This window comes from Eptesicus fuscus, chromosome 4 (assembly GCF_027574615.1).
Source record: "Eptesicus fuscus isolate TK198812 chromosome 4, DD_ASM_mEF_20220401, whole genome shotgun sequence".
Classification (NCBI taxonomy): domain Eukaryota; kingdom Metazoa; phylum Chordata; class Mammalia; order Chiroptera; family Vespertilionidae; genus Eptesicus; species Eptesicus fuscus.
The window spans coordinates 1640101-1667010 of record NC_072476.1 but is presented as its reverse complement, the minus strand read 5'-3'; the positions used below and the strand labels follow the sequence as shown (position 1 = coordinate 1667010).

At 41.1% G+C, this 26910-nt stretch overlaps 1 protein-coding gene across 1 annotated transcript in view; it reads right to left on the bottom strand.

Moving 5' to 3' along the window:
- LOC103302875 (phospholipid-transporting ATPase ABCA3-like) overlaps window positions 1–26910 on the bottom strand; it is a 289346-nt gene that overhangs the window by 51284 nt on the left and 211152 nt on the right. The window contains exon 23 of the mRNA XM_054714402.1: window positions 18259–18429. Within this exon, the coding sequence (XP_054570377.1) occupies window positions 18259–18429 (171 nt within the window). The remainder of the gene's footprint in view (window positions 1–18258; window positions 18430–26910) is intronic.

The following is a 26910-nucleotide window of genomic DNA, read 5'->3' as shown; positions in this document are numbered from 1 at the left end:
AGCTTACTGCAGGACATTGACACAACAAATACAGTCTAAGAAAACAACAAATAGGAAGAAATAACGGATAAAATGAAATGTTAGGCTAAGTTGAAGAGCATTTATAGTGTGAGAAGTGATTATTCTGCTACACAAATACCATCTAATCTAATAATAGACAAATATGCAAATTGACCGCACCTTCGCTACACCTAAGCCACGCCCACCAGCCAAGCCACGCCCACCAGCCAATCAGGACGAGTATGCAAATTGCCCCAACAAAGATGGCAGCTAATTTGCATATCAAGACAGCGTCCAAAGAAGTCAAGAGCTGCAGAAGGGAGTAAAGCTTCGAAGAAGCAAGCAAGCTGGGGGGGAGGAGAAGGGCGGGGCGGAGGCGGGGCCGGGGGCGAAGGGAAACACGGGTGGGCTGGAGGAGAAGGCGGGGCGGGGGACAAGAGCGGGGCGGAGGCGGGGCCAGGGGCGAAGGGAAACGCGGGCGGGCTGGAGAAGGCGGGGCGGGCAAACAAGGGAGGAACAGAGGCGAGGTAGAGTGCAGCAGGAAATCCTATTGCAGGATTTTTCCTGCAACAGGAAAGCTAGTTTGAATAATAAATTTGAAAGCTTATTTTCAAGAGTATAATATACGATAATCAAATAAGCCTATGACTATTGACATGTTAATTGATATGTTACATAAATATTGCATGCCATAAAAATATTCCTTAAATCCTTCCAGAAGTGTAAAATCTTACATTGATAATTAGAGGAAAGTATTAAAACGTAAATACTAGTGAAAAAGATAACACACTATATTTTATTATTTTATTCATTTATTTTTACTATGCTTTAAAATGGTAAAAAATAACCATTATCTGACACTTGTGAACTTTTTCTTTTTTTGTTTAAGAATAGCTTATTGATTTTTAGAGCTAGAGGAAGGAAGAGGGAGAGAGAAGGAGAAACATCCATATGAAAGCAGAACATCAGTCATCAGCCTCCTGCACACAGGCCCCTATTAGAGACTAGCGTTCCCGTTGTAGGAAGATTCCTGCAATAGGGCTTCCCGCTGCACTCTATCCCGCCCCGCCTGCTTTCCTCCCTTCTCCCCTGCCCTGCCTGGGCTCCTCCCTTCTCCCCCCCGCCCCGTCTGCTTACCTCCCTTCTCCTCCGCCCCCCCCCCTGCTTTCCTTCCTTCTCCCCCCCCCCCCCCCCGGCTTGCTTGCTTCTCTGCAGCTTTGCTCCCTTCTGCAGCTCTTGGCTTCTTTCTACACTGTCTTGATATGCAAATTAACTGCCATCTTGGTTGGGGTAACTTGCATACTTGCCATGATTGGCTGGTGGGCATGGCTTGACTGGTGGGCGTGGCTTGGGCATAGCGAAGGTGCAGTCAATTTGCATATTACTCTTGTTAGGTAGGATTGAGACTATATGGCCCAGGAATTGAACTGGCAACCTTTCTGGGCACAGATGGCGCCCAGCCAACTGAGCCACACCATCCAGGGCCTGAACTTTCTTGAGAAGAAAGTTGAGTAAAAAGAACAGAATGATTTTTATAATAGAATTGCAAATGCCCTTTATTTAAAAAAAATTAGAATGACTTTAAATTTACAAAAAAAAATTGAAAATAATACAGAGAAATAAATCCATATATCCTACATCCAGTTTCTCTTATTATTAACAGCATACATTGGTGTGGTACATGTTACAATTAATGAATATTAATGCATCATTGTTACCTAAAGTTCCTAATTTATTTGGATTTTCCAGTTTTTAAGATAATGTAACGTTTTTGCCCTGGACAGGAGCTCAGTTAGTTAGAGTGTTGTCCTGATAAGCCAAGGCTGTGGGTTCCATCACCAGTCAGGGCACACTCAAGGAAGCAAAAATAAGTGGAGCAGCAACTCTCTCTCTCTCTCTCTCTCTCTCTCTCTCTCTCTCTCTCTCTCTCTCTCAAAATTAAATAAATAATGCAATGTTCTTTTGTTGTTGTTCCATAATCCAATCCAGAATACTACATTTAGTAGTCTTGATTCCTTAGGTAGTTCTTGGCTGTGACAGTTTCTCCGATTTTCCTTATTTTTGATGACACTAACAGTTTTGAGTGGTACTGGTCAGGCATTTTGTAGGATGCCCTCCAATTGGGATCTTTTTTTTTCCCCCCACAATTAGACAAGTCTAATGGGTTCATGGGATTTGGGGAGGAAGATCACAGAAGTGCCATTTTATATCATCAAAAAAAATTCATACTCTCAATATGATTTATCGCTGTTGATGTTGAACTTGATCACCTGACTGAGGTAGTTTGTCAGCTCTCTCTGCTGTCAAGCTACTCCTTTCACTCCCTTTCCATACTTTATGTGCTCCTTCACTTCTCCATCCTCTAGAAGTAACCACTATGAGTAACTGTTTTCTGAATTCCTATCATAAATAAGAGTAGACAATTATATATCCTATCTAATAAAGAGGGAATATGCAAATTTACCATCACTCTGCCACAAAGATGGCAGCGCCCACAGCAGAGGCAGGGTTTCCATAACACAAGATGGCTGCACCCACAGTGGAGGCCGAGTTCCCATAACAAGCCTTAACAAGCAATCCGAAGGGACCTGTGGCTGGGCCACCCCTTTACCCCCAGAGGGCTTGACAGGAGACCTCAGGCCATGCCCCCCACCTGGCAGGGCTTGATAGAGGACCTCAGACCACGCCCCCTGTCCAGCAGGACTTGAAGGGGGACCTCAAGGTGCACTCCCCGCCCCGGTGCTGGGCCAGGAGACCTCAAGCTGCTCCTCCTGCTCTGGCGCCAGGCCAGGGGACCTCAGGCCATGCCCCCTGCCTGGTGGGGCTTGATGGGGGATCTCAGGCTGCATCCCCCACCCGGCAGGGCTTGATGGGGGACCTCAAGCCTTTCCCCACCCCGGCCTGGGCTGGGAAACCGCAGGCTGTGGCCCCCACCCCAGTGCTGGGCCAGGGGACCTGAGGCTGTGCCCCCTGCCTGGTGGGACCAGCCAGGTCTGGATCTAGCCCAATGGGGGGGGGGAAGCAGGGTCTGGGTCTTACGCTATTTTGAGGCACATGTGGGTGGGTGGGAACTTGACTCTGGGTCCTGTGGTGCACCCCAGACTCTGACAGGAGAAAGATTTTCATATACATCTGACTAATTTTCTTTAATCTCTGACACTTCTATTATAGAGAAAGATCAAAGAGCAATATTAAAATATTTCCTCTAATTAATCACCTTTTAATGTGCAAAAATTTTGTGCACCAGGCCACTAGTTTATATATATTCAGTAAATAATACTTTAATTTTAAAATTTGAACTTCATAGAAATAGTGTAATATTTTATGTGGTCTTCTGGAACCTATTGTTACTCCATGTTATTTTTTTCTGATCTCTCTATTTTTAATCTTTAATATTTATTTGTCAATTACACTTGATATTCAATATTATTTTGTACTAGAGGCCTGATGCACGAATATTCATGCAAGAATGGGCCTTCCTTCACCTGGCTGCTGGAACTACCTTCGCTCTTGCTGGAGCCGCCTTTTTGCTCTGGCCCGGAGCCACCTTTGAGCCTTCCCATGCTGCCCAGAGGCCAGGAGTGGCCGGGGAAACCATGGCAATGATGCAAGCATCCTACCCTGCCTCCAGCCACTTGGCACCTGCATATGCAAATTAACCTGCCATATTTGTTGAGTTAATTTGCATACTCACTCCTGATTGGCTGGTCGGCATCTCGAAGGTATGGTCAATTTGTATCTTACTCTTTTATTAGTGTAGATTAGTTTCAGGTTTATAGTATGGTGGCTAGTATCCACCTGACACCATGAATAGTTATTGCATATTATTAACTATATTTCTTATGCTGTATTTTACATCCTCTTAACTATTCTGTAACAACCAATTTTCACTTCTTAATCCCTTCACCATTTCCACCCAGGTCCCCAATTTCCTCCCTGCTGGCAACCATAATTCTATTATCTGTGTCTATGAATCTGTTTAAATTTTTGTTGGTTTGTTTGTTTTGTTCTTTAGAGCCACATAAGTAAAATCATACGGTATTTGTCTTTTTCTGTCTGACTTTTTCACTTAGCATAATACCCTCATGTCTATCCATGGCACAGTGGTAAGATTTCATTCCTCATTATGGCTGAGTGATATTTCATTGTATATATGTACCACCATATTTTTATCCACTTGTCTATTGATGGGTACTTGAGTTGCTTCCATATCTTAGCTCTTGTAAATAATGCTGCAATGTACACAGGGGTGCATATATTCTTTTGAATTAATGCTTTGGGTTTCTTTGTATATGTATCCAGGAGTGGAATTGCTTGGTCATAAAGCAGGTCCACTTTTAATTTATTAAGGATCCTCCATACTATTTTTCCATAATGGCCAGACCAGTCTGCATTCACACTAACAGTGCATGAGGTTCCTTTTCCTCCACATCCTTGCAGGCAATTGTTGTTGGTTTGTTTTGTTTTTGGTGTTGAGTATTAGGAGTTTTTTTAACCTTGGCAAATATCGTCTCCCCTTCAGTCAGCTGACTTCATTTTGTTGATAATTTTCTTTGTTTGTGTAAAGTTCTTTTAGCTTCATGTAGTCCCACTTGTTTCTTTTTTCTTTATTTACCTCTTGCATGAGGAGATATATCAGAAAAAATACTGCTAAGAAAAATGCCTGAGATATTACTACTTGTGTTTTCTCCTGGGACTTTTATGGTTTTGAGTCTTACATTTTAAGTCTTTCATTCATTTTTGCATTTATTGTTGTGTGTGGTATAAGAAGGTGATCCTGTTTCATTTTTTTGTACATATCTGTTCAATTTTCCCAACACCATTTATTGAATAAACAGTCTTTACATCATTGTATGTTCTTGCTTCCTTTGTGAATTAATTGACCATGGACTTGTTTTGGGGCTCTCTATTTTGTTTCATTAATTTATGTGTCTATTTACATGCCAGGAACATGGTGTTTTGATTACTTTATCCTTATAGTATAGTTTTATATCAGGTGGCATAATAACTCCAACTCTGTTCTTCTTTTTCAAGATTGCTGAGGCTATTCAGGGACTTTTGTGGTTCCATACAAAATTTTAATTATTTTTTTCTAGTTCTTTGAAATACACCATTGGTATTTTGATAGGAATAGCATTGAATCTATAGATTTATTTGGGTAGTAGTTATGTTAATTCTTTCCATCCAAGAGCATGGTACATGCTGCCATTTGTTTGAATCTTCCATTTCTTTCTTCAGTGTCTTATAATTTCCTGAGTACAGATGTTGTTGTTGGTGTTTTTTTTTTATTTCCTTGGTTTCGTTTATTTCTACATATTTTGTATTTTTGATGTAATTGTAAATGAGAATATATTTTAGTTTTCATTCCTGACAGTTCATTTTGGTGTGTAAAAATGCAACCAATCTCTGAATATTTATTTTGTATCCTGCTATATACTAAATTAATTTATCAGTTTTAATAGGTTTTTTTTTTGGTGGAATCTTTAAGGTTCTCTACATACAATACTGTGTAATGCCATATGCAAATAATCATAGTTTTACATTTTCCTTTCCTATTTTATCTGATTGCTGTGGCTAGGACTTCCATTACTATGATGAATAAGAGTGGTGAAAGTGGATGACCCTGTCTTGTTCCTGATCTTGAGGAAAACACTTTTACTTTGGTCCCATTGAGTATGATGCTAGCTATGAGTTTGTCATATATGGCCTTTATTATATTGAGGTATGTTTTCTCTATTCCACTTTATTGAGAGTGGGTGGTAGAATATGTCCAATTTATTTTCTGTGTCCATTGATATGATCATGTGATTTTTGTCTTTCAACTTGTTTATGTGATGTATCACATTTACTGATTTGCAGATATTGTACTATCCTTGCATCACTGGAATAAATCCAATTTGATCATGGTGTATGATCTTTTGAATATATTGCTGAATCTGATTTGCTAATATTCTGTTGAGGATTTTAGCATCTATGTTCATCAGGGATATTGGCCTGTAATTATTTTTTGTGTTTATCTGGTTTTGGAATTAGGGTAATGATGGCCTTGTAAAAAGAGCTTGGAATTTTTGGAATAGTTTCAGGCATATAGGTGTTAGACCTTTTAATATTTGGGAAAAAATACCCTGTGAAGCGTCTGGGCCAGGGTTTTAGTTTGCTGAGAATTATTTTTTTATTACTGCTTCAATTTCATCAGTAGTTATTGGCCTATCAGGTTTTCTGATTATTTCTGATTTAGTTTTAGCAGATTGTATTTTTCTAGGAATTTGTTAGTTTCATTCAGATTGTCCAGTTTGTTGGCATATAGTTGCTCATAGTATTTTTTTAAAAGTCTTTGTATATCTGTAGGGTCAGTTGTTACTTCCCCTCTTTTGTTTCTGATTATATTTATACTAGAGGCCCATTGCAGAGGGCTACTTGCACACGGATTTGTGCGCTGGGCTACTAGTAAGTATATAACTACTTTGGTTTATCTCTTCTAGTCCCCCCATCCCAACATTGAGGTATGCCAGTCTGTTCCATACTTCCATTATTCAGGTCTTATTTTGTTGGTCAATTCATTTTGTTCATCAGATTCCACAAATAAGTGAGATCATGTGATACATGTCTTTCTCAGATTGGCTTATTTCAATTAGCATAATGTTCTCTAGGTCCATCCATGCTGTCCCAAAGGGTAATATATCCCTCTTTCTTACAATTGTTTAGTATGCCATTATGTAAATGTCCCACAGCTTTTATATCCATCCATATACTGATGGGCACTTGGCTGTTTCCAAATCTTAGCTATTATAAATAACGTTGCTATGAACATAGGGATGCATATATCCTTTTGGATTGGTGTTCAGTATTTTAGGGTATATTCCCAGAAGTGGAATCACTGGGTCAAACAGAAGTTCCATTTTTAATTTTTTGAGGAAACTCCATATTGTTTTCCATAGTGGCTGCAACAATCTGCATTCCCACCTGCAGTGAATTAGTGATCCCTTTTCTACCCATCCTCACCAGCACTTGTTGTTTGTTGATTTTTTTTTTTAATGATAACCATTCTGACAGGTGTGAGGTAATATCTCATAGTCATTTTAATTTTAATTTCTCTGGTGATTAGTGACTTTGAGCATCTTTTCATGTGTCTCTTAGCCATTTGTATGTTCTCTTTGGAGAAACGTCTGTTCAGGTCTTCTGCCCATTTCTAAATTAGATTGTTTGTCTTCCTTTTGTAGAGTTGAATGAGTAATTTATATGTTTTGGATATTAACTCTTTATCAAATGTATCATTGGCTCTCCAATACAGTGGATTCCCTTTTCATTTTCATGGCGTTTCTTTTGCTGTGCAGAAGATTTTCATTTTGATATAGTCCCACTTGTTTATTTTCTCTTTAGTTTCCTTTGCCCTAGGAGGAGTGTCAGCAAAAATTCTGCTACATGAGAAGTCTGAAATTTCACTGCCTACATTTTTTTTCTAAGATTTTTATGGTTTTAATTCATTTGTCCATTTTGAGTTTATTCTTATGTATGGTGTAAGTTGGTGGTCTAGTTTCATCTTTTTTCATGTATTTGTCCAGTTTTCCTAACACCATTTGTTGAAAAGATGATCTTCCCTCCATTGTTTTTGCCTCCTTTGTCAAATATTAATTGACCATAATCACTTGGGTCAGTTTCTGGGGTTTGTGTTCTGATCCATTGCCTGTGTTTGTGCCAGTGGCAGGCTGTTTTGGTTATAATGGCTTTGTAGTAGGGTTTGATATCCAATATTGTGATCCCTTTGATGATGTTGTTCTTTCTCAAAATTGCTACAGGTATTCAGGTTCTTGTATGGTTCCATATAAATTTTTTGAGTATTTGTTCTAGTTCTGTGAAATATGCTGTTGGTATTTTAATAGGAATTGCATTGAATCTATAGACTGCTATGGGTAGTATAGATATTTTAATGATGTTAATTCTTCCAATCCATGAACATGGTATACGTTTCCATTTGTTCTTCCTCTATTTCTTTATCCAATGTCCTATTGTTTTCCAGGTACAGGTCTTTTATTGCCTTGGTTAAGTTCATTCTTAGGTATTTTTTGTTGTTGTTGCAATGGTAAATGGGATTTTTTTTCAGTTTCTCTTAATGAGAGTTCATGATTGGTGTATAAGAATGGCATTGATTTCTGGTTGTTGATTTTGTATCCTGCTACCTTGCAAAATTCATTTATTAAGTCTAGTAGTTCCCTAATGGAATTTTAGGATTTTCCTTGTACAATATCTTATCATCTACAAATAATGACAGTTTTACTTCCCCCTTTACAATTTGGATGCCTTTAATTTCTTCTTGTCTTATTGCTGTGGCTAGGAATTCAAGTACCATGTTAAATAAGAGTGGTGAAAATTGGCATCCATGTCATGTTCCCATTCTTAACTGAAATGCTTTTAGTTGTTGACCATTGAGTATTCTGTTGGCTGTTGGTTTGTCATATATGGCCTTTATAATGTTGAGGTATAATCCCTCTATTCCCACATTACTGAGATTTATTTTTTTAACAAAAAAGGGTGCTCAATTTTGTCCAATGCTTTTTCTGAATCTATTTATAGAATCCTATGATTTTTATCTTTTAGTTTGTTTATGTGATGTATCACATTTATTGATTTGAGAATATTATACCAGCCTTATATCCCCAGAATAAATCCCACTTGATCTTGGTGTACGATCTTTTTAATATATTGCTGGATCTGATTTGACTAACATTTTGTTGAGGACCTTAGCATCTATATTCATCAGGGATATTGGCCTGTAATTTTCTTTCTCTGTAGTGTCTTTACATGGTTTTGGAATTAGGGTAATGCTGGCTTTGTAGAAAGAGTTGGAGGTCTTCCTTCCTATTGAATTTTTTTGAAATAGTTTTTGGAGGATAGGTTTTAGTAGTTCTTTGAATGTTTGGGAAAATTCTCCTGTAAATCCATTTGGTCCAAGACTTTTGTTTGCTGGTGATTTTTAAATTACTACTTCAATTTCATCAAGTTGTTATTGACTTACTCAAGTTTTCTGATTCTTACTGATTCAGTTTGTGAAAATTGTATGTTTCTAGGAATTTTTCCATTTTGCCCAGGTTGTCTAGTTTCTTGGCATATAGTTGTTCTTAGTATTTGCTTACCATCTTCTGCATTTCTGTGGTGTCTGTTGTTATATTGACTCTTTCATTTCTGATTTTATTTATTTGTGCCCTCTCTCTTTGTTTCTTGATGAGTCTAGCTAGGGATTCATCAATCTTGTTTATCTTTTCAAAGAACATCCTCTTGGATTTATTGATCTTTTATAATCTTTTCTTTAGAATCTATGTATTTCTTTCTGCTCTGATCTTTATTATTTCATTTCTTCTACTTACTCTGGTTTTTTTTTTTATTTTTTGCTCTTCTCTTTCTAATTCATTTAGTTGTAGGTTAGATAATTTACTCAAGCTTCTTCTTGGTTCTTGACGTATGCTTGTAGTGCTATGAACTTCCCTCTCAGGATTGCTTTTGCTATGTCCCATAGGTTTTGAGTGGTTGGGTGTTCATTGTCATTGTTCCTAGGAAATTTTTATTTTCTTGCTTGATCTCATTTGTAACCCATTCATTATTTAATACCATGGTATTCAGCCTCCATATATTTGAGTATGTTTTTTTAAATTATAGTTGATTTCTAAATTCATGCCATTGTGATCCAAGAAGATGCTTGGTATTGTATCAATCTTCTTGAATTTGTATAGACTTGTTTTGTGCCCTAAGACATGGCCTATCTTTGAGAATGTTCCATGTGCACTTGAGCAGAATGTATATTCTGTTGCTTTGGGGTGAAATGTTCTGTAAATATCAGTTACATCTATCTGATCTACTGTGTCTTTTAAGGCATCTATTTCCTTATTGATTTTGTTTGTCTGGAAGATCTATCCAGTGATGTCAGTGGGGTGTTAAAATCTGCTACTATGACTGTATTGCTGTCAATCTCTCCCTTAAAGCCCATCAAGAGTTTTTTAATGTACTTGGGTGCTCCTATATTGGGTGCATATATATTTACAAGGGTTATGTTTTCTTGTTGAATCATTCCCTTTAATATTATGTATTACTAGAGGCCCAGAGCACAAAATTTGTGTACTCGGGGGCGGGGGGGAAGGGGTCCCTCAGCCTGGCCTACGCCCTCTTGCAATACGGGAGCCCTTGGGGGATGTACAACTGATGGCGTAGGCCCGCTCCTCTCTGGGAGTGGGCCTATGCCATCAGTTGTACATCCTTAGTGCTGCCATGAAGGCGGAAGAGGCTCTAGCCACCATCACTGCACTTGCCAGCTGTGAGCCTGGCTCCTGACTGAGCAGCACTCCCCCTGTGAGAGCACACTGACCACCAGGGGGAAGCTCCTGTGTTAAGCATCTGCCCCTTGGTGGTCAGTGTGTGTCATAGCAACTGGTCGTACTGCCATTGGTCGATTTGCATATTAGTCTTTTATTATATAGGATGTGTCTTTTTTATCTTTTGTCATGGCCTTGGTTTTGAAGTCTATTTTGTCAGATATGAGTATTGCTACTCCAGCTTTTTTTGTCCATTCCATTTGCATGGAATATTATTTTTTCCTTCCCTTTACTCTCAGTCTGTGTGCATTTTTTATTCTGAGGTGGGTCTGTTGTAGATAGCATATATATGGGTCATGCTTTCTTATCCATTCAGTCACTCTATGTCTTCTGACTGGAACATTTAATCCATTTACATTTAGGTTTATTATTGATAGGTATTTATTATTGCTGTTTTTATTTTCTTTATGCCTATGATCCTCTCTCCTTTTCTTTTTCTTCTTAAAGCAGTACCTTTAACATTTCCTGCATTGCTGGTTTGGTGGTAATACACATCTTTCACATTTTTTTTGTCTGGAAAGTTTTTTATTTCACCTTCAATTTTAAATGATAGTCTTGCTAGACACAGTAGTCTTGGATTTAGGCCCTTGTTTTTCATTACTTTGAATACTTCATTCCACTCCATTCTGGCCTGAAGTGTTTCTATTGAGAAGTCAGCTGACATTCTAATTGGAACTCCTTTGTAGATAATTTTTGGTCTCTCTCCTGCTGCCCCTAAAATTGTTTATTTAACATTTGCCATTTTAATTATAATGTGTCTAGGTGAGGGTCTCTTTGGGTTTATCTTTATTGGGACCCCTTCTGCCCCCTGAACTTGTGTGATATTTTCCTTCACCAGGTTGGGGAAGTTTTCTGTCATTATTTCTTTAAATAAGTTATCTGTTCCTTGTTCACCTTCTTCCCCTTCTGGCATTCTTTTAATGTGGTTGTTATGTTTCATGCTGTCCCAGAGCTCCCTTAAGCTACCTTCCTGCTATTTTATTCTTTTTTCTATTTGCTGCTCTAATTGGGTATTAATTTCTACCTTGTCTTCCAAATCACTGATTTGATCCTCTGCTTCATCCAATCTACTTTTAATGCCTTTCAGTGTGTTCTTGATGTCAGATATATCATTCTTCATTTCTATCTGGTTCTTTTTCATGGTTTCTATTTCACTTTTCATGCTGCTATAGTTCCCACTGAGTTCCTTGTAATTTTCACTAAGCTCCTTAATCACATTTGTAACCTTTACTTTGAACTCTATGTGTGATAGGTTGCTTGCCTCCTTTTATTTAGTTCTTTGTCTGGAGATGCCTTCATTTGGGGGTTGTTTTTTCATCTTCCCATTTTAGCTGCCTCTTTGTATTTGCTTCTATGTATTAGATAAAACTGTTATGCCTTCCAGTGTTTTGGGAATGGCCTTATATAGAAAATTTCTTGAGGGGTCCAGTGGTGCAGTCTCTTTGTTCACCTGAACTTGATATTTAGGAATGCCTCGTGTGTGTATTATTTGGGCTCTCCTGTTGTAATTGGGGCTTGATTGTTGATGTCCCATTTGTAGGAGAAATCTCTCCTCTGACTTGCTGCCAGTGAGATTCAACCCCAATGTCATCGTGCCAACTATTATACAGGTGCTGACAGAACAGAATAAGAACCAATAGGACCAAACTAATCACACCATGAAAATCAAGATACTCAATGCAACAACAGGAAAACTAAGAAGGAAAAACAAGAAAAAGGAAAGTAAAGAAAATATAAAAAGAATACCATAAAACATTCAACCAAAGACTCAGAGGGGTTGAAAAGAAAATGGGAGAAAGAAGGAGACCAAAAATGGCTATATGGAAGCAAGGAGGAATATTTTTTAAAAAGTTAATATAGGAGGAAGAAATAAAAAGAAAGCAAAAATAAATCTACACTAATAAAAGAGTAAGATGCAAATTGACCATACCTTTGTGATGCCCACAGCCAATCAGTAGTGAGAATGCAAATTAACCCAACAAAGATGGCAGGTTAATTTGCATACACAGGTGCCAAGTGGCCAGGGGCAGGGCATTCCACCCTACCCTAGCTGCTCCGGGCCTCTGGGCAGCGTGGGAAGGTGGAAAGGTGGCTCCAGGCTGGAGGCTCTGAGCCAGAGCAAAAAAGTGGCTCTGGCTTGAGGTAAGGTGGTGCTGGCAGCCAGGGGAAGGAAGGCCCATTCTTGCATGAATCTTCGTGCATTGGGCCTCTAGTGAATTAATAATAATGAATTCAAAACATAATAATAATTGATATGTTAAGATATAGATAGAAAAGTAAAATGGAAAAAGGAGAAAAACAAAATAAGAAAAATTAATAATAATAGAAAAAAGTAGAATAGAATCAAATGGAAGAGAGAAATTAGAGAGATGCAAGAAAAAAGAGAAGAGAGGGAAAAAGAAGAAAAAAACAAACAAGCAACAACAACAAAAAAATCCACACACACACACACACACTCATAATCCTTTGGGTACACAATTTGTTTTTCTCACTACATTTTGCTATGATGTTGTTGAGTCTGGTCCCTTGGTGTGTCTATCCTGAGCCTCCTGAGAGCTTCTCTAGTGCAGGTGAATGTGATTCACTGTTCCTTTCTGGCCCTGGGCAACCTGATTGAGGTCTGAGAGGTTCAAGACCCTAGTAGTCCAGCAAGCAGGGAATCCTCAGTCCTGAGGCTGGGTCTGCCTGAGTCTCATGTCTTGATTGTCCCTGTTCTGAGCAGTACTCCCTTCCCCCATGGAGTTGGTCCTGGAGGTGTTTGTGGCAGGTGCACACAGGTTTCAGCTGATGTTCACTTAGCTGCATGGACTGGAGTGGTGTCCGGGCTGATGCTAACTTAGGTGCACGGCCCCAGTGGTGCTTGTGGCGGGCACACACAGAGCCCAGGTGGTGTTCACTTAGGTGCACTGTCTGGTATTGTCTTTGGATGGCATGCACTGAGTCTGGATTCTGTCCTTGGGACACATGTGTGTGTGGGTTCTGAGGTGGGGTGCTCGTGGGTTCAGGCCTTGACTACAGCTAGCCTAGACTCTGCAGCTTCCTGCAGCCTTCTCCCAAGGAGGACCTTATAAATCCTTCAAGATGGCATGGTTTCCGAGCCAGAGCCACACCCAGAGAGTGCCTGTGGCAATAGCAGTGGCTCTTTGGCCAGGAGAGCCCAAACCGTCCACCCCCAAGACTCCTGCACCATAGGACTGACTCTCTCTCTCTCTCTCTCTCTCTCTCTCTCTCTCTCTCTCACACACACACACACACACACACGCAACACACACGCACATGCACACACACACACGTCCAAACATTCACTCACTCACTCACTCACTCTCTCTCCCTCACTCCAGTCCTGCCAACTGCCATGTTATAATCTTCTGCTTGATTCTTATTCATTTTCTACCTCTCTTTTCATGCTGGTGTAGTTCTCATTAGGTTCCTTATAGTTCTCATTAAGTTGCTTGTATTTCTCATTAAGTTGTTTGAGCACCCTTATAACCATTACTTTTAATTCTTTATCTGACAAATTGCTTGCCTCAATTTCATTTAATTTCTTTTCTCATGATTCCTCCTTTTCTTTCATTTGGGAATTATGTCTTTGTCTCCCCATTTTAGCTGTCCAGTTGTCTGGGGCACCAGGTGAAGTGGGCCAATTGCAGGGGCAGGTTTGTGCATCTGGGGATGATGGGTCACATTGGTTCACAGTGGTGGGTCCTATCTTCTGGTAGTGCCAGGTTAGGTGTGCTGGGTCATGGTGGCAAGTCCGTATGTCCAGGGGCATCAGGTCATGGATGCAGGGAACATTGGGTCATAACTGCAGGGTTGGTCTCAAGGCAGCTTGGTTGGTCATCTGGGGGCACCGGTTCAGGCACAATGGGTTCTGGTGGCAGGACCATGCATCTGGGGTCACTGAGTCACAGTGGCAGGGCCAGGTGCACCATGTCAAGGCAGTGGGACCAGTCATCCAGTGGCACTGGGTTTGTTTGCCAGGTCAGGACATCAGGTCTATGCCTCTGGGCATGCACTTGCCTAGGCAGTGGGACCGGTCATCCCAGAGCCATGGTTCAGGCACAACAGGTTGCAACATCAGGACCATGTGTCTGAGGGCATCTTGTCCCAGCAGTTTGTCTGTGGCCTAGGGGCACTGGGTCCTGGCTTCTCCCTGCTGACTCCTTTGTAATTCACTTTGAACTTTGTAACTTCTGCTGCTATCTTGGATACCCGCTCCATGCTGTCATTTAAAAAAATCTCTAATATGAAGTGAAATCGAATCCTACCTAATAAAAAGGTAATATGCAAATTGACCATACCATCGACACACCCACCAGCCACGCCCACCAGCCAATCAGAGCAAGTATGCAAATTAACTCAACCAAGATGGCTGCAGCCACAGAGAGCAAGGTTTCCCAGGTAACAGAGCAAGCCAAGCTTTCTGAGAGCTTGTTGCAGGCCTAAGCCTCCACTCAAGCTACAAAGTTTCAATTATAGAAGGTAAACAAATTCAAACAGAAATGGTGGCAGAACGGAGCTTGAGAGAGCAAGCCAGGGTTGCCAGTAGCAACAGGGGAAGCAAAGCTTTCTGCACACCCTGTCCAGGCCCAGCCTCTGCTTAAGGCTACAAAGTTTCAATTATAGAAGGTGAATTAACTGCCACAGAAATGACTGCCAGCCGCGGAGGGAGCAGCAGGCTTGGCTTGGCACCAGGCTACAAAGTTTCAATTGTAGAAGGAAAATAAATTCCAGATACCAGGGCCTCCGCTTGGGTTGCCAGGGGTCGTGGCTGGCCTGCAAAGCACCACAGGCCCCTCACTCAGACTGCACTACGCCCCAAGGGAACCCCCACCCTGATCCAGGACACCCTTCAGGGCAAACCAGCTGGCCCCCACTCCTGCACCAGGCCTCTATCCTATCTAATAAAAGAGTAATATGCAGATTGACCATCACTCCAACACACAATATGTCTGCCCCCATGTGGTCAAAGATCCTGCCCCCATGTGGACACAAGATGGCCACCACAAGATGGCCTGCAGGGGAGGGCAATTGGGAGGCACCCGGCCTGCAAGGGAGGGCAGTTGGAGGGGTTAGAGGGTGATCAGGCTGGCAGGCAGAAGCGGTTAGGGGCAATCAGGAAGGCAGGCAGGTGAGAAGTTGGGAGCTAGCAGTCCTGGATGGTGAGAGGGATGTCCGACTGCCCGTTTAGGCCCGATCCCCTAAACAGGCAGTCGGACATCCCTCCAGGGGTCCCAGATTGGAGAGGGTACAGGTTGGGCTGAGGGACAACCCCTCTCCATGCACAAATTTCATGCACCGGGCTTCTGGTTGTATAATAAAGACCATTTCCTCCACCTAGTATCTTAACCTTTACCCATATTTCCTCCCCATACCTACCCCCACCAAATGTATATTTTTAATTAATTTGACTCGATCGTTTTTAACAGATTAATTTATTATATTTTTGTTTATATTTTTATAGTCATATCAATTTTGCATGGCTATTGGTTGTCTCTTTCTGTTGCACAATCAAAACAGCAATGTTATGAAGTGGTGATGATGGCTTTGGGATGATTACTTGTTTGCTTACTATATGAAAGCTATTTCTGTTGGTAAGTCAAAATATAATTTCTTTTAAATGTTTTTCTGCTAGTGGTGGTGTGGATGAAGTTTTCTTATTCCCATTTAACCCTTTGTTTCTGCAGTACTTTTAACTTATGCTGTTGTCTCCTTTTTATATATCAGGCCTCTAAGGGATTGTTCAGCCTTTCAATTTGTTCTTCTCAAAAGTGTTGCCTTCCCAAGATAAGAATTTTCCAAAAGTATTGAGACATCAAATCTCAGAGGCAAGAAGTTCATAGAATCTAATTAAGAAAAATACAAACCTCCCAAGCACCAGTGAGAGATATCCTAGTAATGAAAAGAAGACAGACTGACAATAAATTATTTAAGAACCCACTTATGATGTTAGAAAATTAATCCCCCAAAATGGAGAATGTGAAAGAAAATAATAACATCAATTAAAAATTTAGAAAACAAAGATACAATAGAAAGAATCAATAAATGTAAAAGCTTGCTTCTTTAAAAGACTAATATAATGGGTAAAATCTTACTTCTGGTAAGATTTATCAAGAAAAAATACAAGTGGAAAGATTAGGAATATCACAAATGTAAATGGCAATATCACTATTCAAACTTATAATTGTTAAAATACCATAATATATTATGAACAAATTTACTCCAATAAATTTTAAAATATAGGTAAATTAAATGATCCTAGAAATATTCTATAATGCCTCTCCCCAAATTATTATTATTATTATTATTATTATTATTATTATTATTATTATTTATGTGTAATCCTTACCTGAGGATACTTTTCCATTGATTTTTTTAAGAGTGGAAAAGAGAGAGGGAAAGACAGAGAGAAATATTGATGTGAGAGAAACACACATCCATTGGTTGCCTCATGCCAGGGAGGAGCCTGCAACTGAGGTACATGCTCTTGACTGGAATCAAACCGTGGGTCATCTTCAGTATGCAGGGTGATGCTCTATCCACTGAGCCAAACTGGCTAGGGCTCCCAAATTATTAATAGGACTAGAGGCCCAGTGCACAAACTTTGTGCATGGGTGTGGGTCCCTCAGCCCAGCCTGCACCCTCTCTAATCTGGGACCCCTCAAGGGATGTCCAACTGCCCGTTTAGGCCTCATCCCAGTAGGATCGGGCCTAAACGGGCAGTTGGACATCCTTCTCACAATCCAGAACTGCTGGCTTCCAACTGCTCGCCTGCCTGACTGCTTCTGCCTGCCAGCCTGATCACCCCCTAACCACACTCCTGCCAGCCTGATTTATGCCTAACTGCTCCCCTGCCAGCCTGGTTCCCCCCAACTGCTCTCTCTTGCAGGCCTGGGTCCCCCCCAACTGCCCTTCCCTGCAGGACCAGTCACCCCCAACTTCCCTCCTCTGCCGGCTTGGTCACCCCAACTGCCCTCCCCTGCTGGCCTAATTGCCCACAACTGCCTTCTCTTGGAGGCCTGGTCCCTCCCAACTGTCCTCCCCTGCTGACCATCTTGTGGTGGCCATCTTGTGTCCACATGGGGGTAACCATCTTTGACCACATGGGAGCAGCCATCTTGTGTGTTGGAGTGATGGTCAATTTGCATATTACTCTTTTATTAGATAGGATACCCAAATAATTCATTCCTTGAAATAAGTTGTGTGCCAATTAATGTGTGATTCTGAGTGGTGGTGGTGTTGGGGGGAATACAAGTAAATATAATACAGTTATAATACAAAGCCTTCCCCTGGAGGTTTTTCCCATAGGTCAGGTGTAGGGAAATGTTTTTCTGCCAAGGGCCATTTGGATATTTATAACAACATTTGTGGGCCACACAAAATTATCAGCTTAAAAATTAGCCTGTTGTATTTGGTCAAACATTAAAATAACTCACCCCTAATGCCTTGGCAGGGCCAGACAAAATGATTTTGCAGGCCTTATACAGCCCGTGGGCCGGATGTTCCCCACTCCTGTCATAGAGGAAGTACATCGCACAAGGAAAGAACATGGCTTTGAATCCCAGTCCTAGCCCAGGAAAGCTGTGTGAGATTGGGCACAGGCACTTTCCTCAAGTGACTTTTATAAAGGTGGCTTGAGCTTGTAAAGATTTAGGATAATGTATGTAAAGTTATTAGGTGGTTGATTGTCAGCAGCTCTTAGTTCTGATGACAACTTCAAACTTACCTTGGATTTTCTTTTGAGGCTCATTATATTTAAATGTTCTTTTCTCCAGCCTCGTACAATGACCTACATACAGGTAGCCTGACTCCTTTGAAATATGGGCAGACCCCACATGTCTCATGGGCTGACCCTGAAACTAACTTCCTAGATACATAGGGACCCCGAGATACTTACTTTCTTCGTCACAGTTTAAGAAGGCAGGAGCATGTTTCATGGAGCACCATTTTTTCATGTCGTAGAAAGCAAAATAGTTAATGATGCACTTGGCCAGGTTGTAATTGGGAAGAAGCAGTAACGATCTCAGTATGAAGGTTTTGGTGGAATTTGATACCATATGTTCAATTTCTAAAAAGATGATAAGATTGGGTTTCATTATAAGAAATGAACTATCCCCAGGGGGGGAATAAAAACCCAATTTATAATCAAACCAAACTCAGGGAATCAAAAGTCAAATGATTATGCTTGAAGAACACTATTTCCCAATAGGTTTGTTCCTGTGGACAGTTTGTGTTGATAACTCAAGAGCTCTTTGGTGAAGTGGAGTCAGCATAAGTCTTCCTGGCACCGTTATGAACAGAAAATGGCTACAGTCTATTTTCCACATTTCTAACCGAATCAAACCAATAAGGGAGGTAAAAGTATGAGATACAGCCTAGAATTCACCAGTAGAGAACACACAGGAAAATTATGATGTATTTGAGAGTAGGAAAATCTTCAAAGAAACCACAGTTGATGTGTAACTGATATCTCTCTAAAGAATGTATTGGATATGAATAATAATTAGACTAAATTCCTAGAGATATGAACATGCTTAATTTATGAATTGCCGTTGTAGAATTTTGATAATTCCATTCTTGGGGAAGAAGATACAGGCTAGCCTAAACACAAAGTTCACATAAGACACTTTGAGCAAGAAGAGGTGACCAAGCAGTGCCAAAGCCATGGTGAGTTTGTCCTGTGGAGAAGATATTAACGTGATATAGAGGCAAACAAACTGTTCCAGATTGGAGAATTCTGCTTATTGTTCACCCGAACAAATGCAAAAAATGGCACTAATTTAATAGACTAGCACTATCTAATATATCTAATCATGGAAAGCTCTATGGCTGCACTCAGATATAAGTATGGCTACTGAGGGCTAGAAAGTGGCTAGTGTGGCTATGGAACTGAATTTTAAATTGTATTTAATTTCAATAAGTTTAAGTTTAAAAAGCCCTATGTGGCTAGTGGCTACCATATTTCACAGTTCAGATATAGTCTGATATCTTGTGACTCACCCTGTAGCAACCAAGAGTATATTCTCTTCCAAAGAATAGAGAAAGATCTTAGGTGAGGAAGAGAAACAAAATATCTTACCTGGCAAAATGATGAAAGACTCTTTAGGGATGGGAAAAGGTAAAAACTGACAAAAATGTGTTACTAAAAATAATTATCATTCAGTTCAGCACGGGCATTGACTGTTCAGAACAGACTATAAATCAACTACATTGTAAACTACTTTATACCGGGTGTGGCCATCTAGATGTGACTTACATGGATGGAATGCCACTTCTCTAGAGACTCCCAGCAAAGGCATATTTTATGTGCTCACTTCACCAGCCCCAGCATTTGTTTTCTATACTCCAGTAGCAGTTCCTCAGTTTGTAGCATTTTAGAATTACGGTAGTTTCTGTCCACTCTGCATTTGTTTTATTTACTTTTCTTCTGCATTACACAGCCTAATGTATAATGTTTAACATGAGTGGCAATAGCAGTCACATTATCCAGCTCTTCATTTGTAAAGGAAATACTTTTAGTGAGTCATCAAATATTATGTTATAGAGTTTTGCCCTTTATACAGGTAGGCACTTTTATCCCCTAATTCCATTTACTAAAAAATTTTATCATTAAGGAAGAAATAAAAAACATCATGGCAACAAATGACAATGAAAACACACCAATCCAAAATCTATGGGACACAGCGAAATCAGTCCTGACAGGGAAGTTCATAGCGCTACAAGCCTCCTGCAAAAAAACAAGAAACAATGGTAATATATTACCTAACCCTACAACTCAAAGAGTTAGAAAGAGAGCAACAAGAAAAGCCCAGTGTAAGCAGAAGGAAGGAAATAATAAAGATCAGAGCAAAGATAAACAACATAGAGACCAAAGAAACAATACAAAAGATCAACAAAACCAAGAGCTGGTTCTTTGAAAGGATAAACAAGATTGATGAACATCTAGCCAGGCTCATCAAGAAGCAAAGAGAGAGGACCCAAATAAACAAAATCAGAAATGAAAGAGGTGAATAACAACAGACCCCACCGAAATACAAAGGATCGTTACAAAATACTACGAAGAACTCTATTCCAACAAACTGGACAACCTGGAGGAAATGGACATATTCCTAGAAAAATATAACCTTCCAAAACGCAATCAGGAAGAATCTAAACAGCTCAACAGGCCAGTAACTATGGAAGAAATTGAAGCAGTCATCAAAAAGCTTCCAGCAAACAAAAGCCCGGGGCCAGACGGCTTCACAGAAGAGTTTTACCAAACATTCAAGGAAGAACTAACACCTATACTCCTCAGACTATTCCAAAAAATTCAAGAGGAAGGAACACTCCCATGCTCCTTCTATGAAGCCAGCATCACCATAATACCAAAACCAGATAAAGACAACACAATGAAAGAGAATTACAGACCAATATCTCTCATGAACATAGATGCCAAAATCCTCAACAAAATTCTAGCAAATCGGCTACAGCAATACATCAGAAAGATCATACACCATGACCAAGTAGGATTTATCCCAGGAATGCAAGGATGGTATAATATCCTCAAATCAATAAACGTGATACATCACAATAACAAATTGAGAGATAAAAATCACATAGTCATATCAATTGATGCAGAAAAAGCATTTGACAAAATCCAACACCCTTTCTTGATAAAAACTCTCAACAAGGTGGGAATAGAAGGATCATACCTCAACATAATAAAAGCTATATATGATAAACCCACAGCAAACATCATACTCAATGGACAAAAACTAAAAACATTTCCCCTAAAAACAGGTACAAGACAGGGATGCCCACTCTCACCACTCTTGTTTGACATTGTACTAAAAGTATTAGCTATTGCAATTAGACAAGAAGAAGAAATAAGAGGCATCCAAATTGGAAAAGAAGAAGTAAAGCTGTCCTTATTTGCAGATGACATGATATTGCACATAAAAAAAAACCCAAAAGACTCCATCAAAAAACTAATAGAGTTAATAAATGAATTCGGCAATGTAGCAGGATACACAATTAATGCCAAGAAATCTATGGCATTTCTGTACACCAATAGTGAACTTACAGAAAGAGAGACTAAAAAAGCAATCCCATTTACCATCGCACCAAAAAAAATTAAGATACCTAAGAATAAACTTAACTAGGGAGGTAAAATACCTATACACGGAAAACTATAGGACACTGAAAAAAGAGATAGAGGAAGACGTAAACAGATGGAAGAACATACCATGTTCATGGATTGGTAGAATCAACATCATTAAAATGTCCATACTACCCAAAGCAATCTACAGATTCAATGCACTCCCCATTAAAATACCAACAGCATATTTCACAGACCTAGAAAGAACTCTCCAAAAATTCATCTGGAATAAAAAAAGACCCCGAATAGCCACAGCAATCCTGAGAAAGAAGAATAAAGTAGGAGGGATCTCAATACCAGATTTCAAGCTGTATTACAAAGCCACTGTTCTCAAAACAGCATGGTACTGGCACAAGAACAGACTTATAGATCAATGGAACAGAATAGAGAATCCAGATATTGACCCAAACCACTATGCTCAATTAATATTTGACAAAGGAGGCATGAACATACAATGGAGTCAAGACAGTCTCTTCAATAAATGGTGTGGGGAAAATTGGACAGATACATGCAAAAAAATGAAACTAGATCATCAACTTACACCATACACAAAAATAAACTCAAAATGGATACAGGACTTAAACATAAGATGGGAAACCATAAAAATACTAGAGGAATCCATAGGCAACAAAATCTCAGACATATGCCAAAAGAACTTCTTCACTGACACTGCCCCTAGGGCAATGGAAGCTAAAGAGAAAATAAACAAATGGGACTACATCAAAATAAAAAGCTTTTTTACAGCAAAGAAACCCATCAAGAAAACAACAAGAAAGCCCACTCTATGGGAGAACATATTTGCAAATGCTATCACTGATAAAGGTTTAATCTCCAACATCTACAGGCAGCTTATGCAACTTAATAAAAGGAAGATAAATGATCCAATAAAAAAATGGGCAACGGACCTAAATAGAATCTTTTCAAAAGGAGACAGAAGGAAGGCCAAGAGACACGTGAAAACATGCTCAAAGTCACTAATTACCTGAGAGATGCAAATCAAAACGACAATGCGGTACCATCTCACACCTGTCAGAATGGCTATCATCAACAAATGAACAAACGTCAAGTGTTTGTGAGGATGCAGAGAAAAAGGAACCCTCGTGCACTGCTGGTGGGAATGCAGACTGGTGCAGCCACTGTGGAGAACAGTATGGAGTTTCCTCAAAAAACTGAAAATGGAACTCCCATTTGACCCAGTAATCCCACTCCTGGGAATATATCCTAAGAAACTAGAAACACCAATCAGAAAGGATATATGCACCCCTATGTTCATAACAGCACAATTTACAATAGCTAAGATTTGGAAACAGCCTAGGTGCCCGTCAGCAGATGACTGGATCAGAAAACTGTGGTACATCTACACAATGGAATACTATGCTGCCATAAAAAAGAAGGAATTTCTTGTACAATTCTAAATGTAGATTCCTATGTAAATGTAAAGTATTAGATAAAGTTATCTTAATGTATATATATACCATCATTTGCAGCAACCTGGATGGAATTGGAGAACATTATGCTAAGTGAAATAAGCCAGTCAATGAAAGAAAAATACCACATGATCTCACTCATTTATCGTTAATAAAGAACATTATAAACTGAGGAACAAAAAGATAGATACAGAGACAGTAAAGCATCGAACAGACTGTCAAATTACAGGGGGAAGGTTAGGGAGAGGTGGGGGAGATAAGAGATCAACCGAAGGACTTGTATGCATGCATATAAGCATAACCAATGGACGCAAAACTCTGGGGGGTGAGGGCATGTATGGGAGTGGGGTGGGGGGGACAATGGTAAGATATGTACACATATAATACCTTAATTTAAAAAAATTTAAAAGTGAAAAAAAAAGAAATTTTATCAAGTATCATTTATTTTTCTGCATCTATTGAGATAATTATGTTTTTCCTATTAACCCATTAAAATGGGAATTTTATTTATAGATTTTTCTAATGTAAAAACAACCTTCTTAGATTGTTTGCTAATATTTTATTTAAAATTTTTGAATCTATGTTTATGAATGAAATTAGTTCATGATTATTTTGTTCGTTTTTGGCATGAGGCTTTTGCTAGTCTTATAGAAGGGGCTGGAAGTGTTATCTTTCTCTCTTTCCTGTATCACCTGGAAGACAATTCAGAACTCACCGGTAGTCATGTAGGCCTTATGTTTTCTTTTTGAAAATAATTTAAACTATTAACTACTTGGATTCTTGTAGTACAATTTGAATTTTCTAATACTTCTTAAATCAGATTTAGTGAATTTCTTTTTTTCCCCTAGAAATATAACAATTTGTTCAAAGTTCTTAGACTTGTCTTTACATTGTTTATTATATCCTCTTATTTGTCAATGTGTAACAAATATATATATATATATACTAGAAGCCCGGTGCACGAAATTTGTGCATGGCGGAGGGTTGTCCCTCAGCCCAGCCTGTACCCTCTCCAATCTGGGACTCCTGGAGCGATGTCCGACTGCCTGTTTAGGCCCAATCCTGGTGGGATCTGCCCGTTTAGGCTGGATCCTGGTGGGATCAGGCCTAAACTGGCAGTCGGACATCCCTCTCACAATCCAGGACTGCTGGCTCCCAACTGCTTGCCTGCCTGCCTTCCTGATTGCCCCTAACCGCTTCTGCCTGCCAGCCTAATCACCCCCTAACCACTCCACTGCCAGCCTGGTTGATGCCTAACTGCTCCCCTGCCAGCCTGTTTGCCCCCAACTTCCCTCCTCTGCCAGCCTGGTCACCCCTAACTGCCCTCTCCTGCAGGGTTGATCACCTCCAACTGCCCTCCCTTGCAGGCCGGGTGCCTCCCAACTGCCCTCTCCTGCTGGCCATCTTGTAGTGGCCATCTTGTGTCCACATGGGGGCAGGATCTTTGACCACATGGGGGCAGCTATATTGTGTGTTGAAGTGATGATCAATCTGTATATTACTCTTTTATTAGATAGGATAGAGGCCTGGTACAGGGGTGGGGGCCAGCTGGTTTGCCCTGAAGGGTGTCCCGGATCAGGGTGGGGTTCCCTTGGGGCGTGGGGCGGCCTGAGCGAGGGGCCTTTGGTGGTTTGCAGGCTGGCCATGCCCCCTGGCAACACAAGCGGAGGCCCTGGTATCTGGAATTTATTTTCCTTCTACAATTGAAACTTTGTAGCCTGGAGCGGAGCCAAGCCTGCTGCTCCCTACGGGGCGGCAGCCATTTCTGTGGCAGTTAATTCACCTTCTACAATTGAAACTTTGTAGCCTTAAGTGGGTAAGCCCGGCCAGGGTGTGTGGAAAGCTTTGCTTCTGATAGATCCTCCCTTCCCCCAACTGATGGACGGAGCATGACGTAAACTCTACCTGCAGCCGGACATTTCTGAACACCTTATATGGACTGTACATTGAACCACCAATCAGCACCTGCCATATAGGTTCCCAATTCCTAAATCCCTAGGCCCCTAACCATGTACCTTACATGAAACCACCAATCAGTGTGTGCTGAGTGCCCTAAGCCCCATCCCCTTTTCCTCCCCTTAAAAGGCACTCTCACCCCGGCAAGCTCTCTCTCTCTCTCTCTCTCACTCTCTTACTCTCTCTCTCTCTTACTCTCTCTCTCTCTCTCTCTCTCTCTCTCTCTCTCTCTCTCTCTCTTCCCTTTCCCCCTCTGGAAGGCAGCCGACAGGGTGATCTCCAATAAAGCCTGTGTCCTGGTATCCCATGGTCTCCGGCCCTCTGTTTCATCTTTCATCATGGTGCTGAACCTGGGTGAGCATGGACTATCCTCGAACCTAGCCCCGAGCTTCTGACTCCTGCTCTGGCTCTGCTTGGCGGCATGGTTCTGAGTCCATTGGCCTGCTCAGAACACTCCTCAAACCCTGCCGTACCAGGACACGTGGGAATCTCATCGCTTCCTTCTAACCGGTAGGCTTCGGGGATTTTCCCAACACCCCCCACTCCCGGTTCCCTTGACCTGGAAAGGCCTCAGAGTTTTCCCGTACGTACGCGGCTACACTACACGTTCTACGTTCTACTTTCTACGAAAGCCCAGGTACCTGGCCGGGAAAACTCTGTTCTACTCCACGGGAAAGGTTCGGGGTGACGACCTTGCAACCTTCTCCTGTCCTTTTTTCTACAGGTTGGCAGAGGGAAAAGAAGGACGCTTCTTATTCCTTCCCCAACTTCTCGGTGGCCCTTTCCATCCGGTCATGGGAACCCCTCAATCCAAACCCTCTCGTAACCTCAAAGAAGCTCTACCTGGCCACAATATAAACTCGACAATGTCTCTCTGTGGCCTGAAAATTCCAATTTCCTCCGAGATCTAGATAATTTTTGCCACCGGATTGGGAAGCATTCGAGATTCCTACGAACAGGCTTTCCCCTCCCCACCCACCCTCCCGCTCTCCCCCCTTGTTTTATTCCTCGTGTTCCACCCATCAGATCCTCCTCGCAAAGTCCTCTTTGCCCTCTCAAACCCCTTTCTCTGTCTTCTGACTCTTTCAACCCAGCGGATCGTTTCTCTCCACGTGTCTCAATCTCGCCACCTCCTTACAACCCTAAACCTGCCCCTCTCTGACTAGGCACTCTTTTTCCCAGGTCAACGCCGGAGTGCAGGAGTCCTTGGAGGACTCCGGAGCACATTTAACTTTTTTTTTCCTTTACACACACTGGTCCAGCCCACTGACCGGAGGCAGCAGCTACAGGCCCTTCCTCTCCCTCAGGGTGTTTGCTTCCTGAGCTTCAGTCTCCCTGAAACGTCCCTCCTGGTCCCGCCCTCATTTTGGGAGGTAGGGTGGGGCATTTCTACTTCTGAGAATTCTAACCCCCCACTCCTTTCCCTGTGCTCTCCGCCTAATCTCCACTCCCGTGGCCTCCAGCAAACAAATTTACAAGTGGCTGGCCATTTCCCTTCTCACTCTCTGACCTTTCTCAAATTGAAAAATGTCTAGATTCTTTCTCTTCAGACCCTCTTAACCAGCAGCCGCCTTCTCCCCAGTCCCGGAGCCCAAATCCTGAGAACCTGAGCTCCAAAACAGCCTTTCCATCTAACACTCATTCTCAGGCCCAAAGACTGCCTTCCTCAACAGCCTCTTCTATTCCTGGGTCCACTCTACCCCTGAGAGAGGCAGCAGGAACTGAGGGCATAGTCTGAGTCCATGTCCCAGTCTCTATGTCCAGCCTCACAGATTGAGAGGCATCTCAGGTTTCTTTTTCCACTGACCTGACCACCTGTACTCCCCGACAGACGCCGCAACTGCAGGTCCACAAACCCCTCAAAAAGACCTTGTTAACCTAACCTTTAAGGTCTTTAATAATAGAGACAAGGAGACCCAAATCCAAAATCAAAGACGAGATCAGCCAAGGCTGAGGCCCAGTAGGGGGCCTTCCAGCTCCTAGCCACCACTCTCACGAATCCCAAACGGAGTGCCGGTCCTCCAACCGC